The sequence below is a fragment of the Plecotus auritus genome (assembly GCF_963455305.1).
Source record: "Plecotus auritus genome assembly, chromosome: 3".
Lineage (NCBI taxonomy): Eukaryota > Metazoa > Chordata > Mammalia > Chiroptera > Vespertilionidae > Plecotus > Plecotus auritus.
In genome coordinates this window covers 97,088,383-97,106,208 of record NC_137772.1, presented here as the reverse complement: position 1 = coordinate 97,106,208, position 17,826 = coordinate 97,088,383, and the positions used below count along the sequence as shown (strand labels likewise).

At 40.7% G+C, this 17,826-nt stretch overlaps 1 protein-coding gene across 3 annotated transcripts in view; it reads right to left on the bottom strand.

Moving 5' to 3' along the window:
• The window catches only part of THSD1 (thrombospondin type 1 domain containing 1), a 58,656-nt gene extending 42,064 nt beyond the window's left edge, over positions 1 to 16,592 (bottom strand). The window contains exons 1-3 of one of the 3 annotated variants that reach the window (XM_080659827.1): positions 16,440 to 16,592; positions 13,070 to 13,209; positions 4,693 to 5,658 (exon numbers count right to left, since the gene is read on the bottom strand). In XM_080659827.1, the coding sequence (XP_080515953.1) occupies positions 4,693 to 5,658; positions 13,070 to 13,127 (1,024 nt within the window). In that variant the 5' untranslated portion in view covers positions 13,128 to 13,209; positions 16,440 to 16,592. Of the gene's footprint in view, positions 1 to 4,692; positions 5,659 to 13,069; positions 13,210 to 16,439 lie in introns of those variants that run through there. The other 2 variants (XM_080659828.1, XM_080659829.1) reach the window with 2 other exon arrangements.
• Positions 16,593 to 17,826: the final 1,234 nt, after the last annotated feature.

Here is a 17,826-nt window from a genome sequence, read left to right as displayed (position 1 = left end):
GATATATGCACCCCTATGTTCATAGCAGCACTATTTACAATAGCTAAGATCTGGAAACAGCCCAAGTGCTCATCAGTAGATGAATGGATAAAAAAGCTGTGGTACATGAATACCATGGAATACTATGCAGCAGTAAACAGAAGACTCTCTTACCCTTTGAGACAGCATGGAGAGACCTGGAGAGTATTTGCTAAGCAAAATGAGCCAGTCAGAGAAAGACAAGTATCACATGATCTCACTCATATGTGGAATCTAAGTAACAAACTGATGAACAGAGAGAATCCAGAGATATGGAAGCATGGAACAGAATGCAGAATGTCAGAGGGAAGGCAGGGGAGGGTGGGTGGGTGGGAGGTAATCAACCAAAGACCTTGTATGTACATATGCATAACCCATAGACAAGGACTATTAGATGGTGAAAGCCTGGGGCAGGACAATTAGGGGGTTAATGGGAGGGGAGTGGATGTAATACTTTCAACAATATGTAATACTTTCAACAATAAAAATTTAAAAAAAATAAATTTTTAAAAAAGAGAAAAATATCCTTGAGTGAGGATTAACAACAACAAAAAGGGCAGTCTTTACTGTTGAGAGCTGTCAATTGAAATGGAAAATTATTATGAGAACTTGATTCAATCATATATTTTTATACTAAAAACATGGGAAGACATGGAGGTTCCTATCACTAGCATAAGTTTCACTGATCAGCCGGAGTCAGAGCCACTATTGGGGTCTCCGGGGTCATTTAGCCTCTCCAGGTACTGCTTCCAGTTGTATCTGGTGGCTACAGCCCCACAGGGGAGCCCCTGACCACCCTCAGCGTGGATGCTGAGAGAACCACTTCCTATTCTGCCTCTTCCCAGTGTCTGCCCACCCCCCGCCCTCCCCTCACACACACACCTACACACACACCTTGCTATGGGGAAAAACCCAGTCTTCAGACATTGAGTGGAAGAATCTGGGGGAAAGTCAGCAGCTGGGAGAACAAATCAAGTAGACTTCCAATGCCTTTCATCAAATGGCCCAAATGTCTTTACTCCCCGTGGTTTGTTTCCATTAAATTCAGTCAATTAGAATTTTTTTCTCTCTCTTAACAAGTAACTTCTGAAAAGGCAAGCATATCTTGAGTTATTTTTAATGAGTTTAACACAATTGTTTTCCTACTAATGTGAGACTAGCCACATCTGAGTTCAATTTTTACTTTAAGAAACATGTATTAAGCACCTGTTAATGTGCCAGGCATACTAAGTGAGCCAAATAAAGATCATAAATAGCTTCATGGCAGCACAGGTTGGCTTTTGCCACCACATGAGTGTCCCTAATTGGGGGAGGGGGGGTGTCAGAGGAAGAAAGACCTTGAACAAGCAATAACAGAAATGATAATACCATGAGAAACATATCAAGAATGGTGTGCCAGCTTACAGCACGGCAATTTAACTAGTCTGGGTTGAGAAGGAGTAACCCAAGTGGAGACTTGGGGGATGGGTTAATTTTAATCAGGTTAAGGTGGGGTGAGGCTGCCCCAGGCTCCAGCTCAGAGTGACCGTAGGATGAGCAGTCTGGCCATGGAGGAGCCTGTCAAACCCGCTGACTGACAGATTTTAAGCAGGGGAAATGCAGTGACCTGCATTTTAAACAACCCCTCTGGCTACAGTGAGAGAATGAAGTGGATGGGGGGAACCATTTTGGAATCTGTAGCAGGAATGCAGATAAGGGATGATGGAGGCTTAAACCAACTGGTGTCAAGTGAAACTAGGGAGACTCAGAGATTCAGACATTCAGAAGTTCTTTGAGGAGTCAACATCCACAGGACACAGTGAACTATTTATAGGAAGATGAAGAGAAAGACTCCTGGGTTTTTGCTTTGAACACTGGATGGATGGTGGAGTCCTGTACTGAGGAGCAGGGTTGGGGGGTAGAATGATGAGTCTACCAGTAATTCCAGGTATGTTGCTTTTGAGGTGCCTCAGGGACATCTGAGGGGTGACAGCTATTCAGAAACACTTAAATGTAGGGGAGAGATGACAATCTGGCGTCACCAGCATCAGGATAGTAACCACCTGCCACGTGTGAAGAGTAAGAAATGCAGACAGACACTCTACTACAAGAAGCAGGAGTCTGACACTTAAGGGATGAGGTGAGGTGGTGGAAACCACAGGCAAAGGAGACCATGAAGGACAGCCAGAAGGCAGGAGGTAAAAAGCAAGTGTGACATCACAGACTCAAGGTCAATGAAGATACAAACTAAAAAACATCCAGGGATTTGGGGACCCAGAAGTCATCTACTGGCTACTTTAATGAGAGCATTTTTAGGGGTAGGGTAGTGGGTTTGGAGTGGGTTGAAGAGTGAATGTGAGGTGAGGAAATGAGCCCCAAAATACAGATGGCTTTTTCAAGAACCTGGACTATAAAAGGAAGAAGATAGTAAGAGTGTGATTTCTTGCCCAGCCAGTGTGGCTCAGAGGTTCAATGTCAACCTATGAACTAGGAGGTCACGGACCATGATTCAATTCCTAGTGAGGGCACATGCCAGTGTTGTGGGCTCGGTCCCCAGTGGAGGGTGTGCAGGAGGCAGCCAATCAATGATTCTCATCATTGATGTTTCTATCTCTCTCCCTTCCTCTCTGAAATCAATATATATACAAAGAGTGTGATTTCTGAGAAAGAATCAGGTGATGAGGGGTGATTTTGTTTTGTTTTTAGTTAAGAGAGTTAAGTATATTTTGGATCACTTCTCATAATGGCACTAATAAACATTAGCATTATTACATCACTAGAGGCCAGGTGCATGAATTCGTGCATGGGTGAGGTCGGGCCCGCTCACCCCAATCGGGGCTGATTGGGCCAGACCAGCTCGGGGGAGGGGACGTGGGAGGTGGGGACCAATTGGGGATGGGGCCAGCCAGGGGAAGGAGCTCCAGGCAGTTGTAGGCCAGCCCTGGCCCCTGGTCAAACTCCTGTTGAACTCCTGGTGGAGGGGACAATTTGCATATTACCCTTTTATTATATAGGAGGATATGGAAAGTCCATGGCAGGTGTGATCAGAGTTCAAAGCTAAATCCCAAGTTGTATTTAGTAACTTGCTGGCGTGATCAGCTGAGCATGTCTTTTTCCTCTTAAGTCTTTCATTATAAGAATGAAGCCTCTTTAGTGAAATTTCAAAGCAAGATTGCTAAAAACTTTAGAAATTTAGATAAATATATTTCAAAGATGATGGGAATAAAGAAGGGACAGTTGGAGGCAGAGGAGAGAGAGGAGATAATGATTAACAGAAGGTTCCTGAAATGGGCAGAGAGGCAGGGCTCCACAGTGGAGGGGAGGGTTGACTTTGCACAGGAGAATGACACTTCTCCCCAATGAAAGCAGGATGTGGAGAGGATGGGGCCTATAGGCTCACAGGGATTTTGGTGGGAGGGTGAGGCAGCTCACACCTCAGGCTTCCAGCTGCTTCGTATGGTAGGAGGCAAAGTCAGCTCTGAGAGTTAACTAGGGGCAGAGGTGAGGGAAGCAAGGAGAGGAGGTCGAAAGAGCAGTTGTGGAGAACTGAAGCAGAACCCGCCATGGTGCTTTGCTGGGTACATTTGTGGGCCTAGCTGAGGGTGGATGCATGATCCCTCCATACAGGCCTGGTGCTATCTTCTTGTGCAGCTTCAGTGCAAGAGGTAGCCTGCAGTTAGCTGGATCCGTGCAGAGCTGGGCTGTGGCCTAGCAGGTGCATCAGAATGACAACAAGGTAGAGTTTAGGGCAGCCGTGGGCAAACTATGGCCCACGGGCCAGATCCAGCCCGTTCGGCTGTTCTATCCGGCCCGCGGAGCCGAAAGAGCGGAGGGTTCTCTTGCTCTCCCCTCCGCTCCTTTACTTTGAATTTATATTAGTTCACACAAACACTCCATCCATGCTTTTGTTCCGGCCCTCCGGTCCAGTTTAAGAACCCATTGTGGCCCTCGAGTCAAAAAGTTTGCCCACCTCTGGTTTAGGGTGTGGGTAGGAGAGTGATGAGATGACCTACATAATCTGAGGTAAATGCAAGCAGGGAAGTGGCCAGTGGGTGGGCTGACAGTCCAAAAAAAGGGACTTCCTCTAAGGAAGTGGGTGGACCCGGATGACGATACATGTGGAGTTACAAAGATGATTGGATGGAGGTTTGGCTGTCGAGAGACATGCAGCTCCGTGGGGATGACGACAGAAGCAACATGTAAGTGAACCAGATAATCTTTGTCAGGTTAACCCTCTTGCCAAGACCAGACTTGCACCCAGGAAAAGGGAAAGAAATGTAAAAAGGGGCATGAGGCATGGATGGGATTGTAATAGCCCCACTTCTTTGTGATTAGGTAGTGCTTATGCAAATAATTCATAGTTTGAAGTTTTTAGAAATCTTGTTTTGAAATCTCACTAAAGAGGCTTCACTCTTATAATGAAGGATAAATAAGAGGAAAAAGACATGCTTAGGTGAGCAAGCTAGCAAGTTACTAAATACAGCTTGGGATTTTGCTTCGAACTCTGATCATACCTGCCATGGACTTGCCATATGATGTAATAATGCTAATGTTTATTACTGCCATTATGAGAAGTGATCCATAAAAATGACGATACAGTTCACAAAAAATTAAGTTCACTTAAATTCAAAATAATAATTTTGACTGCATAAAGGCATTACTTTGATTTTTAAAAATTTAAATCTCAATACCAACCTATATTTCTTTGAATTAGCATGCACTCCTTCTCCTTTGTGGAAAACTGGCTTCTGCTTGAAATGCCAAAGTCAAAGCAGTATTTATTCCTCCCCATGTCAAACAAAGTGCAATTGAACACTGTTCTCCTCTGTCCCAAAGTCAGTCTATTTTCAGCCAGGCGAATGGTCTTTTCCCCAGGACGTCTGGGGGCCTCCTTGAAGACAGCAATCACTCCTTGGACAAAGATGCATGGCGGGGGCAGCACCATCACCTCCACCCGGGACGCACATGTGAGTTCTGGCACCATCACCAATTTGTATCCAAATTTCTGGGCCAGGTCAATTGGTCCTATGGAGGTAATGACTGAGTCTCGGCCAAACAACTTCAGCACTACGGTGACATAGGCTTCTGGCCCCACAGGTGCACAGCCAAACTCAACCCACTGACCTTGAGAGAGTTCTGTCCTCTTGCTGGTTCTTATCTCCAGTGGTTGTTCCTGACTTGTTCTTGCCTCAGGAAGACTATTGGTGAAGATGACATCCACCAAGATATCAGGCTTGTCCACAGGAAACAGGCATAGTGGTTGATTGGTGAAAAGGCCCACCTGGAAGGTGCCTTCTGCTGCTTTGGATGTCCTATTCAGATCAACCTGAAAGACGGGCCATTCCACCTTCAGAAAGGCACTTTTCTCCCACCAGGGAGCTGGAGTGCTGCTGTCTGTCACTTCCTGAGTCATTGTGAACCAGTAGTCGCCAGCCTCCTTGAAGTAGAAGCATTCAAACTCAAGTGTCCCCTGGGACTGGTTGGTCAGGAGGTATTTGGTGGTCACAGTCTGATTGGTGTTAGCCTCCAGCAATAGCACAGATACATTCCTCAGGGTCCCATTAGCACCATCAAAATACTGGAAATCCACAGACACTGTGGTGTTGCTTAGCGCTACATGTCCTGGCTCTCCCAAGAGGAGATATTCAGCTTCTCCAAGAACTGAAATGAAATGGTCAGAATGGGTTTTACAAAGGCATGGTTGAGCAGCACTACAGGAGACATCAAAGAAAAAAATCATTATAGACACAAGAGAAGTTTGAACTGAGGCAAGAATGATATAAAATGATGCTTAGTGCTGATTCTGGGAGGTGGGAACTATACTGTTTCGATTTTAAAATGGCTCTGTTCCTTTATCTTCCTCTTTTATGGTTATGTTTAAAATAAACAGTAATATTCTGAATTCATAACATTCAACAGTATAATGTGTCTGCAATGAAAATCTATAAAGAAAGAGTAACAATTTACAGTTCCCAAGATAAAAATCTAATACCTCACTTTTCTCATTTTAATAATATTCTGGTGTTCAGGTATTTGGGGGAGATGGATTTACAGTGAAGTTAGAGAAAGCTTGGTTTATTTATGTTTTAATTGATTTTAGAAAGGAAGGGAGTGGGAGAAACTGAGAGAGAGAAACATAGATTGGTTGCCACCCATGCACACCCCAACTGGGACTGGACCCGCAACCTGGGCATGTGCCCTGACCGGGAATCGAACTGGTGACCTTTCGGTGCATGGGATGGCACTCAACCAACTGAGCCACACCTGCCAAGGCAGAGAAAGCTTGGTTTAAATGGTATAATATACACTTCTCTAAGTTACTTAAAATTTCAGACCCTAAATATACTTCAAAGTTATTTTTCAGGTATTCAAGACAAGTATTTTGTTGGACATTTTCACTGTAAAGAAACAAATGATCCTGTTTATATGAGGCAGAAAATTTTGGACAAATAAGAAATGCTGACACCGTTCTTCATGGGTCATCCAAGGAAAGAGTGAAACTTTATGAAACAACTAGGCTTGTTCTTAGCAATTTTTTTTTATGTACAATTTTTTATTAGAACATATGTTTTCATTTCCCTCAGTTTTACATATATAAGAGTGGAGTTGCTAGGTCATATGGTAACTCTAGGTTTAGCATTTTGAAAAATTGACATACTGTTTTCCAAAATGGCTGCACCATTTTACATTCCCACCTACCATGTATACAGGTCAAAATTTTCCACATTCTTGCCAACACTGTCTGTTGTTTTTATTATAGCCAGCCTAGTGGGTGTGAGGTGGTGTCTTACTAAGGTTTTGATTTGCATTTCCCTAATTACTAATTTTGACCATCTTTTCATGCATTTATTGGCCATTTATGCATCTTCTTTGGAGAAATGTCCATTCAAAAATCCTTAGCAATTTTAATGACATTATAAAACTGCTATTGCCCCAGAGAGGATGGATGACTACCAGCCCACTAGTATTACTCTGTTAGGATCAATCATATCTTTTTAAAGCCCATAAGAACAACTAAAGTAAAGACTGTAAAAAACATAGAATCTTTCTATTTTGAACCCTATCCAAATACTACATCAACGGAGACAGAATTTGGCAATGCAACAATCGGCTGGCCATGGCTGGGGTAAGAAACCATTCTAGGTTTAAGGGACTACAGTGCCATTATGGTTTGAAAACCAACATATGTAAGTGTGAATTCATTTATCTTACTATACACTGAGTGGCCAGATTATTATGATCTCTGAACACATAATAATCTGGTCACTCAGTGTATATCCTATATAATAAAAGGCTAATATGCAAATTGTCCTCTTGACCAGGAGTTGGACCAGCAGGCAGGCTGGCTAACCACCCATGTCCCCTCCCCCTGGCCAGGCTGGCCGGACCCCACCCATACATAAATTCATGCACCGGGCCTCTAATATATATATGTATATATACATACACACACACACACACACACACACACACACACACACTCAGTGGCCAGATTATTATGCATTCAGAGATCATAATAATCTGGCCACTCAGTGTATATATTCATATGTATATAATATAGGCATATTATATCATATATATGTCCAAAGGGTCTCAATGTGTTGTTTGGGCTGGTAGTCTTTAAATCTACCCTTACATGTATTCAGTAAACGATTTTTAGAATCAGCACATGAATATATTGGCACATAGAAATTTTGGGGTTTTCTTTTAATTAGCTCAGCAATTCTTCCATTTCTTATTTAAGATGGGGTGAAAGAAAAGATATAAAACTTGGGTAGTCCTGAATGCTTGATCACCACTTGCTTGAAAACCTTAATAGGATAAAGTTGTGGGGGTTTTTTATATTTATTTAGTCAAAACAGAAGTTGAGGGCTACTTCCTTTCAGATGTAAACAATTCAAGGTTAAGGTTGAAAAAGGTGGCTGATTCTGGTGCAGCTTGTGTGGTAGTTCATAGCAGAACTGGTACCTTTTTGTGTACAGCTGGCTAAAGAAGACTCCAGTGCTCACTGGATTAAGACTAAGAGGCATACACCATTAAAATACTATGAACAACTCTGCTCCAACAAACTGGACAACCTCGACGAAATGAATATATTCTTAGGAAAATAAAAGCTTCTAAAACACAATCAGGAAGAATAAAAAAACCTGAATAGGCCGATAACTACCAATGAAATTGAAGCAGTAATCAAACAACTTCCAGCAAACAAAAGCCCTGGTCCTGATGGCTTTACAGGGGAGTTCTACCAAACATTCAAAAAAGAACTAAAACCTATCCTCCTCAGACTATTCCAAAAAACTCAAGAGGAAGGCATACTTCTAAGCTATTTCTTTGAGGCCAGCATTACCCTAATTCCAAAACCAGAGAAAGACACCACAAAGAAAGAGAACTACAGGCCAATATCCTAGATGAACATAGATGCTAAAATCCTCAACAAAATTCTAACAAATCAGATCCAGCATTACATTAGAAAGATCATACACTATGACCAAGTGGAATTTATTCTGGGGATGCAAGGATGGTACAACATTCACAAATCAATAAATGTGATACATCACATAAACAAATTGAAAGACAAAAATCACATAATCATATCAATCAATGCAGAAAAAGCATTTGACAAAAATCTAACACCCTTTCTTGATAAAAATTCTCAGCAAAGTGGGAATAGAGGGGTCATACCTCAACATAATAAAAGCCTTATGTGACAAACCTACAGCCAACATCATACTCAATGGGCAAAAACTAAAACCATTTCCCCTAAGAATAGGAACAAGACAGAGATGCCCACTTTCACCATTCCTGTTCAACAAAGTACTGGAAGTAATAGCATAGCAATCAGACAAGAAGAAGAAATAAAAGGCATCCAAATTGGAAAAGAAGAAATAAAACTGTCATTATTCACAGACGACATGATATTGTACATAGAAAACCCTAAAGAGTCCATCAAAAAACTACTGACTTAATAAATGAATTCGGCAATTTAGCAGGATATAAAATTAACACCCAGAAATCTATGGCTTTTTTATATACCAATAATGAACTCACAGAAAGAGAAACTAAAAAAAACAATCCCACTTACCATTGCACCAAAAAAATTAAGATACCTAGGAATAAACTTAACTAAGGAAGTAAAAGACCTGTACTTGGAAAACTACAGGACATTGAAAAAAGAGAAAGAAGACATAAACAAATGGAAGAACATACCGTGTTCATGGTTTGGTAGAATCAACATCATTAAAATGTCCATACTACCCAAAGCAATTTATAGATTAAATGCACTCCCCATTAAAATACCAACAGCATATTTCACAGACCTAGAACAAACTCTCCACTGCATGGGAAAACATATTCATCTGGAATAAAAATAAAATAAAAAGACCCAGAATAGCCACAGCAATCCTGGGAAAGAAGAACAAAGTTGGAGGGATCTCAATACCAGGTATCAAGCTATATTACCAAGACACAGTTTTCAAAACTGCCTAGTACTGGCACAAGAACAGACATATAGACCAATGGAACAGAGCAGAGAACCCAGAAATAGACCCAAGCCATTATGCTCAATTAATATTTGACAAAGGAGGCAAGAGCATACAATGGAGTCAAGACAATCTCTTCATTAAATGGTGCTGGGAAATTTGGTCAGATACATGCAAAAAAAAAAAAAATGAAACTAGATCACCAACTTATACCATACACAAAAATAAACTCAAAATGGTTAAAGGACTTAAATGTAAGATGGGAAACCATAAAAATCTTAGGAGACTCCTTAGGCAGCAAAATATCAAACATATGTAATAGCAATATCTTTACTGATACAGCTCCTAGAGCATTGGAAACTAAGGAGAAAATAAACAAATGGGACTAAATCAAAATAAAAAGTTTCTGCACAGCATAAGAAACCATCAACAAAACAACAAGAAAGCCCACTGCATGGGAGAACATATTTGCCAATGCTAACTCAGATAAGGATTTAATCTCCAAAATTTATAGGGAACTCATACAACTTAACAAAAGGAAGATAAACGATCCAATCAAAAAATGGGCAAAGGACCTAAATAGACACTTTTCGAATGAGAGCATATAGAAGGCAAAGAGACATATGAAAACATGCTCAAAGTCACTAATCATCCAAGAGATGCAAATCAAAACAATAATGAGGTACCATCTCACATCTGTCAGAATCTATCATCAAGAAATCATAAACGACAAGTGCTGGCAAGGATGTGGAGAAAAAGGAACCCTCCTGCACTGCTGGTGGGAATGCAAACTGGTGCAGCCACTGTGGAAAACAGTATGGAGTTTCCTCAAAAAGTTAAAAATGGAACTCCCATTGACCCAGTGATCCCACTTCTAGGAATCTATCCCAAGAAACCAGAAACACCAATTAGAAAGGACATATGCACCCCTATGTTCATAGCAGCACAATTTACAATAGCTAAGATTTGGAAACAGCCTAAGTGCCCATCAGCAGAAGTAGATTAAAAAACTGTGGTACATCTACACAATGGAATACTACACTGCTATAAAAAAGAAGGAACTTCTACCATTTGCAACAGCATGGATGGACCTGGAAAGCATTATGCTAAGCGAAGTAAGCCAGTCGGAGAAAGATAAATATCACATGATCTCACTCATATGTGCGATATAATGAACATAAACTGATGAACAAAAACATATCCAGAGACTAAGAAACACTGGACAGTCCAACCTCAGAGAGAAGGTGTGGGGGGTGGTGGGGGGAGGGGAAGAGATCAACCAAAAGACTTGTATGCATGCATATTAGCATAACCAATGGACACGGACACTGGGGTGGTGGAGGCTTTCCTGGGGGGAGGGAGTGGCGGGGGCAGGGGGTGTCAATCAGGGAAAAAGGAGACATATGTAATACTTTAAACAATAAAAAAAGAGGCATACACCACTTAGTTAACTAATGAAAGCCTATTGTCAATGCCAAAGACTATCAATGAGGCAGATCAAATTCTGATTTGATGGGCAACCAATCAATGAAAGAGACATACATGCCCAGTTGGAAATGGAGAAAAAAGATACAATGGGTTCCAGCATAGTGTACTAAAGAGAGAGCTTACTACTTTACAACTCTTGTTTTTACAGACAAGCATACCATTTCATTTAGAAAACTACAATTTGATTGTATGCCATCCTGACTACTACAGTATAGCTTTCTCTATGATTTCATTTATTCTCTCCCCATTCCTTTATTGTATTTAAAGGACTGCTGTCTCAATATAAACATGTTGCTTAATAAAAACAACCTAGCCCTGGCCGGGTTGGCTCAGTGGATAGAGCAGACTAAAGGGTCATGGGTTTGATTCCGGTCAAGGGCACGTACTTCGGTTGCAGGCTCGATTCCTGGTATCTCTCTCTCACATCAATGTTTCTCTCTGTGTGTCTTCCCCCTTCCTTCCACTCTCTCTAAAAATCAATGGAAAAAATATCCTCAGGTGAGGATTAAAAAAAAACACCATCTTATTGGTAATGGTATATTTTGATCAACATCAAATAGAGAAGGGGAAATATAAACCTAGAGCTATGAATATACCTGTTCTTCCATTAATAGCCTGTGCACTCAGCTTCTATGCTGTATGCTCTATTTTATGCTCATTCAATTTTTATTTTTATTTTTATATTCCAGTAAGATATTTTGTGCTCAACAATGATAAACACCCATGGTCCTGGCTGGGTAGAGCATCATTCCGATAACGCAAAGGTTGGGAGTTCGAGTCCCATTCAGGGAATCACACAAGAATCCACCAATGAATGCATAAATAAGTGGAACAAATCTCTCTCTCTCTCTCTTAAAAATCCATCAATAAATTAATTTTAAAAAACAATGACAAATATCCTTGCAGACTTTATTTAAATGGAAGATTTTATGTCTTTATTTATCACTATGAAAACAAGGACACATAAATTATTGTATGAGGCTGTTACATACAGAGCAATCTGTTTTTAAGTAGGGATAAATGACTTTAAAAGAAATGAATCTCAGACTGGTTTTCTGTAAAAACTTGTTTAATTAAATGTCTTAAAAAAGAAATTACTGAGGAAGAAGATTCACTGGACAAAATGACTAGTATGAACTCTAGTCCATTTAACTGGCTGTGCCATCGATATTACACGAGCCAGGATTCTCCTTCTCTTGGATCATAATTTTTTCATCAAAATGGAAACAACTTCTACTCTCATACCATCAACTGTTTAGATGTTTATGAAATATTTGGAAATCATCAAAACCAGCATTATTGAATCTATTGGTTCAGTAGTTGCATGTCTGAGAAATGAATTCAATATTTAATTGAAACAAGAAAACTAACATTAAACACCAACTGTAAGCTCAACCATTCAAGGTGTTTCAAATTCTTGACTATTTTACCATAGCAACAACCCTATGAAGTCTATATTATTACTAAGGTTGAAAGGAATTAAAAAATTTACTAAAGCCCTAGCCGCTTTGGCTCAGTGGATAGAGCATCAGCTTGCAGACTAAAGGATCCCAGGTTCAATTCCAGTCAAGGGCACATGCCCGGAGCTCGATTCCCAATAGGAGGTGTGCAAGGAGGCAGCCAATCCATGATTCTCTCTCATCATTGGTGTTTCTATCTGTCTCCCCCTCTCTCTTCCTCTCTGTAATCAATAAAAACATATTTAAAAAAAAAAAACTTATCGAAGGTATACAATTGGCAAAGATTGAAAATTCAAATTGGTTCCAATGATAATGTAGCAGGAAAACGCTCTTGTCAAGTGCAATCTTACATCAAACCCCAATGTATAAAACATCATGTAACAGGCTTGTCTCCAATTTGTTAAATTGAAAATGAGTTGTTTATTATCATTTTAAGATTTAAAAATATATTTAAAGTGAAATTTGAATCCATAATTCAGAACCTTAAGAGAACCCAGGGTTACAAGGATCACAGTTTGAAAGGTACTGCATTATAAACCCTGCCCTGCCTCCTCATGCAGGTCATCAACAGCAATGCATTTATAAACTTGTCAATGATGTTTCTTCATTGGTTCTGATAGCATTAAGTACACTCACAATACTCACCACAGTCACAGAGCACCACCAACAATAGATTTGAAAAGTCTTTCAACATTTGTTTCATTCTGATCAGCAAAATCCCAGGTCTTTGGTCTCCTCATGTCCTTCCTCACATCTAAACTGTGAATGTTTTTTTTCAAAAACACCTGCAATTAGAACCTCAGAAAAATGATGATATTCTTAAAATAGTAATTATGAAATTACAAAAACCATTCTAAGAAATCAAACTTCCTAGGTGGTACTGAAAAGAAAATACAAAGGACACTCATTTTCACTGGGGAAATGATCTGTAATTATACACTTCCCTTTTGTTCCATTATAGATCACCTGTTAAGAATATTCAGGGTGCTCAACACCAAGATTATTTTTGCGGAACATCTTTGTAGCGCATCTTTAAGTGGATAATTTATTATTTTCTTAACTTCATCAAAACTAATAGCCAATCTTTTTTGTTGTTAATCCTCACCCAAGGGTATTTTTCCCATTGATTTTTAGACAGAGTGGAAGGGAGAATGAGACAGAGAGAGAGAAACATCGATGTGAGAGAGACACATTGATTGGTTGCCTCCCACACATGACCAAGCCTACAACCAAGATATGTGCTTTTGACCAGAATCGAACCCTGGACCCTTCAGTCTGCAGGTCGATGCTCTATCTACTGAGCCAAACCAGCTAGGGCACCAGTCTTGATAATACATCTTCACATATTTATCTGCTTGGTATTTCACACTGATTTATTAAACTTTAGTAAATTTATTAAATGTTTGTCAAACTTTCCTTTTGCATTATGCTATGTAGAAAGGTCCTGCCTTGCTTCCACAAATGGGCATACTATCTTCCTTGCACATTCGGGGTGTTATCTGAATTGCTTCATTTCTTAATGCCTAGGAACTATACCAAAACCATCAAACCTTTAAAAAAGATGCCCAGAGTAGTCAATTAAGTGTGAACTCCATGTGGCCCTGACTTCCCTTATTTAGGTCACTCTAAAGAGAAAACAGAGAAATAACAATTATTATCATCTGTCAGTCTTCTAATACTTGTTGCTGCTGTTACACATCAGAAGACAGATGATTTCATGCAGCAATCTTCCCAGACCACCTAGGAGAGCAGGAAAGACCTTCTCGGCCTGTGCTTCAGAATGATTTGTGGGAGGAGGCACTCACTTTAACATAAACAACTGTTAGACCACAGAATAAGACATCAGGCATTTAAGTGCCCTTTTTTTCATACTAGAATCTAGTAAAAGTGGGCTACTAAACATAACCAAATATATATTTACTTAATGTTCATATTCCCATTATCCAGTTAATAATTTTAATAAATATATTTTATCCAAATATAAGTATGCCATATCCATTCAAATAAGATAGAAAAATAATGGGATTAAAGGGAATGATTGGAATAATAAAAAAAATTCAATAGAAAGAGAACTGATACGTGTCTATTAGCTTTCTTATAGTGGGAGTTGGTTGAACAAAGGAAATAGGTGCTGTACTTCCTTAAAGGAAAGCAGAGATTTAAAACGTAATTATGCAGATGATTAGGACTCCCTCCATCCCACCAACAACAAAAAAAGAAAATTCAATTTTGCTCGAATTAGGCACAGATTTGACCTTAATCCTTTTTTTGAACATGGACTGGGAAACATGGGCAAAGACAGCAAGTAAAAATCATGTATCTCAGTAGCAAGCATAGGATTTGGGGCAATTAAAAAGCTTCCTTTAAGTCAGCGATACTTAGTAACCGAAGTCAGGAGAAACAAGCATCCATAGCTCCCAAAAATTGAATGGCTTTTCCCAAATTGCTTGTTTCCCCATTATAACTATTTTTTTTAAAGAAGCTTCTAATTACAATTGATTTTGTGATTAGAACACATTTTGCTCCTTAAGAAAATGACCAGTAAAACCCAGAATAGTGTAATAATCTATATTTAGAACTGAATAGAAATGGAATTAAAAATAAACCATCCTACCTGAAATCATAATACAGATTTTTTTTTTTTTGTATTCTCAAGCTTCTGAAAATAAATGCTGAAATTTTACCAGCTCAACCACTAATTTGAATACTTTAACAGAGCATCCCAAAACAGAATTAATTGCTGGGGGGAAAGCACTACATTAAAAAAAAATGATAACCTTGCTTGCTCAATTTATCCCAACATGTTGTTCCCAATACAGTACTTGCTACTTACAATGTTTGACTTGAGAATCATTTTGAGAAAATAAGAACTTAAGTATATTTTATACACATTTTAAAATACTTCTATATAGCATTCACAGACAAATTCTAAATGTATCAAGTACAGGGTAGGTAGAAGTTGTGAATATCCTCAATGGCTAAAGGTTTCACGCCAAGCTCAGATTCCATGTTTTTGGTGAAACCAGCTAAAATAATCCCCACAGTGTCTTCATAGTCGCAGAAAAAGACAATGAATTATGCTAAAGGACAGGAGACCAATGGCTTATTACAAATAAGAGGGAAAAGACCCCTTAGCTGGTTTGGTTCAGTAGACAGAGCGCTGGCTAAGGACAGAATGGGCCGGTTAGATTCCGGTCAAGGGCACATGCCAGGGTTGTGGGCTCGAACCCCAGTAGGGGGAGTGCAGGAGGCAATCAATCACTGATTCACTCTCATCATTGATATTTCTATCTCTCTCCCTCTCTCTTTCTCTCTGAAATTCATAAAGATATATAACTAAATACATAAATAAAAGGGAAAACAAAAAAGAAGCAGTTATTTTGTCCCTCTGATAAACCTGCACATATTTGTGTGTGCATACATCTAATAATAATACTTATTAGGAGGAAATCCCTAATTCCAAAGCAGCTCGTGTAAACTGGCTTTATACATATGCAGTCCAGTCGGCTCTGCCCTGGTTCCACCCTCCCACCCTTTGGATGCAGCTTCCCTGGGAAGTGGTGTGCTCCCTACAGCCACCCAGCTTTCCAAAGGCCCCCAAGTCAAGTTCATGCTTGCAAATATAGCCCGGCCTGTGAAATCAGAGAAAGCTCTCTTAAAATGAGGACCGTTTTGAAATGCCTATATCCCAAAAAAGGTTTCTTTTTGGGAAAAGAGCTGACTTGTTCCCAAACGCTTAATCACCTAAGACGTATTCTTCAAGGGTCTCAACTATTCTGACTTACCAGTCTACAGTCAGCTTCGGTCCCTCAGCAATACCTGTGCCTGGGGAGCCCTGGGACGCACACAGTTAGAGCCTGTCGCCCGAGGGCAGAGGCTGAACACCAAGTAGTGAGGAAAGGCGATTGGGTGCGCCGAGGGACTGGCACCGTATGTCTACCTGTGCTTTCGGGCTGCGGGAAGACTGAGGCGACAGGGTCTGGGAAGTCCCTGCGGCACAGGAGTGGGGACTTACCTCTCGGGACTGGCGGGATCAGCGGCGCGTGGTGGCGAGGAGAGCGCAGGTCAGAAGTCTCAGGGCCGGCGAGGTAGTGCGCGAATGCATCCCGCGCCCTGTGACTGCGCGACCTGGCCCGGCGGCTCGCGGACCGCAGCCCCACCCGGACCCGCCCCCGACGACGCGGGGTGGGCGGCACTCGGAGGGCGGGGGCCTGCGCAAGCCGGCGAGGCCCGCCCCCGAGTCCAGGGCGGCGCATCCTTTCCTGCCTGCGCCCCGCTGGCCCGCTGGGAACAGGAAACCCCCCAGGAAACGCGCGCGGACCGCCAGGGCCAACAGGAGGGGGCACAGACCCCGCCAATACACACACACCCTTAAGCCCGCAGGTGGGACCCGGGCTTTAAGGGCGAGCCAGCAGTCTCCTGACTTTTCAAATTTAATCACTTCTCTCCCGGGTCATTTTCTTCTGGGGGAGCACAAAGTAAGCCATTGAAGGGACATAACTGGTGGGTTGTAAACATGGTTTCCCAAAATACTTGGTTTCCCAAATGTTATGGAAGAGTTTTAAAAGAAAACAGTTCAGGTAAGGTGCAATTTGTTTTTCTTTCTCAGGAGCCAGCGTTGGTTATTTAATTAATTTTAAATTTACATTTTAAAAACTCTGATCTGCACGTTAAGATCTTTTTAAAAGAATAGAGTTCCATCTTGTTCAACAGTTGTGGGGGTTTTTGAGTACACTACGATGTGCAACCCGTTTACCATTTAGTTTTCTTTTACAGACAAAACTAATATAGTAATAGAAATCACAGCATACTGGTGGCCTTGGGAGAGCAGGTGATTGGAAAGAAGCGCCAGGGAACTTTTTGTGATGACAGATATATTCTCCTGGTTGGGGTGTGTGTTACACGGATTATGCATTTATCAAAACTTACTCAATTTAAGATCTGTGCATTTCACTGTGAATTTTACCTCAATTTTTAAAACTCTTAAAATACAGCATTTGCAGGTCCTTGAATCCATCACTTGTACTTATCTTGTCAAATAACTAATTCTAGCAGTACTAATTAAATCCAAAGTTTCAAAAAAGGCTTTAAGCCATCATTCATTTTCACTCCCAGTATAATTAACTAGTCCAATATTCATTTAACTCAAATTGGGATTCCTTTTCAACTAACTACATGCCAAGGTCCCTGGCATTTGCAGCTTTAAAAGCAAAAAGCTCAATGGAAAGACGGCTTTGGAGTTAGAGCTGAGATTACTATTCCCAGCCCTGCCTCTGTAACCTTGGGCAAATGACAATCCCTCCTTTCCTCCACTGTAAAAGTCATACAGTATCAGTTCCATTTAAGTTTCTTGGTGACTGAGTGAATCATGTAGAAAGCACTTTGCATTAATCTTTCAGACA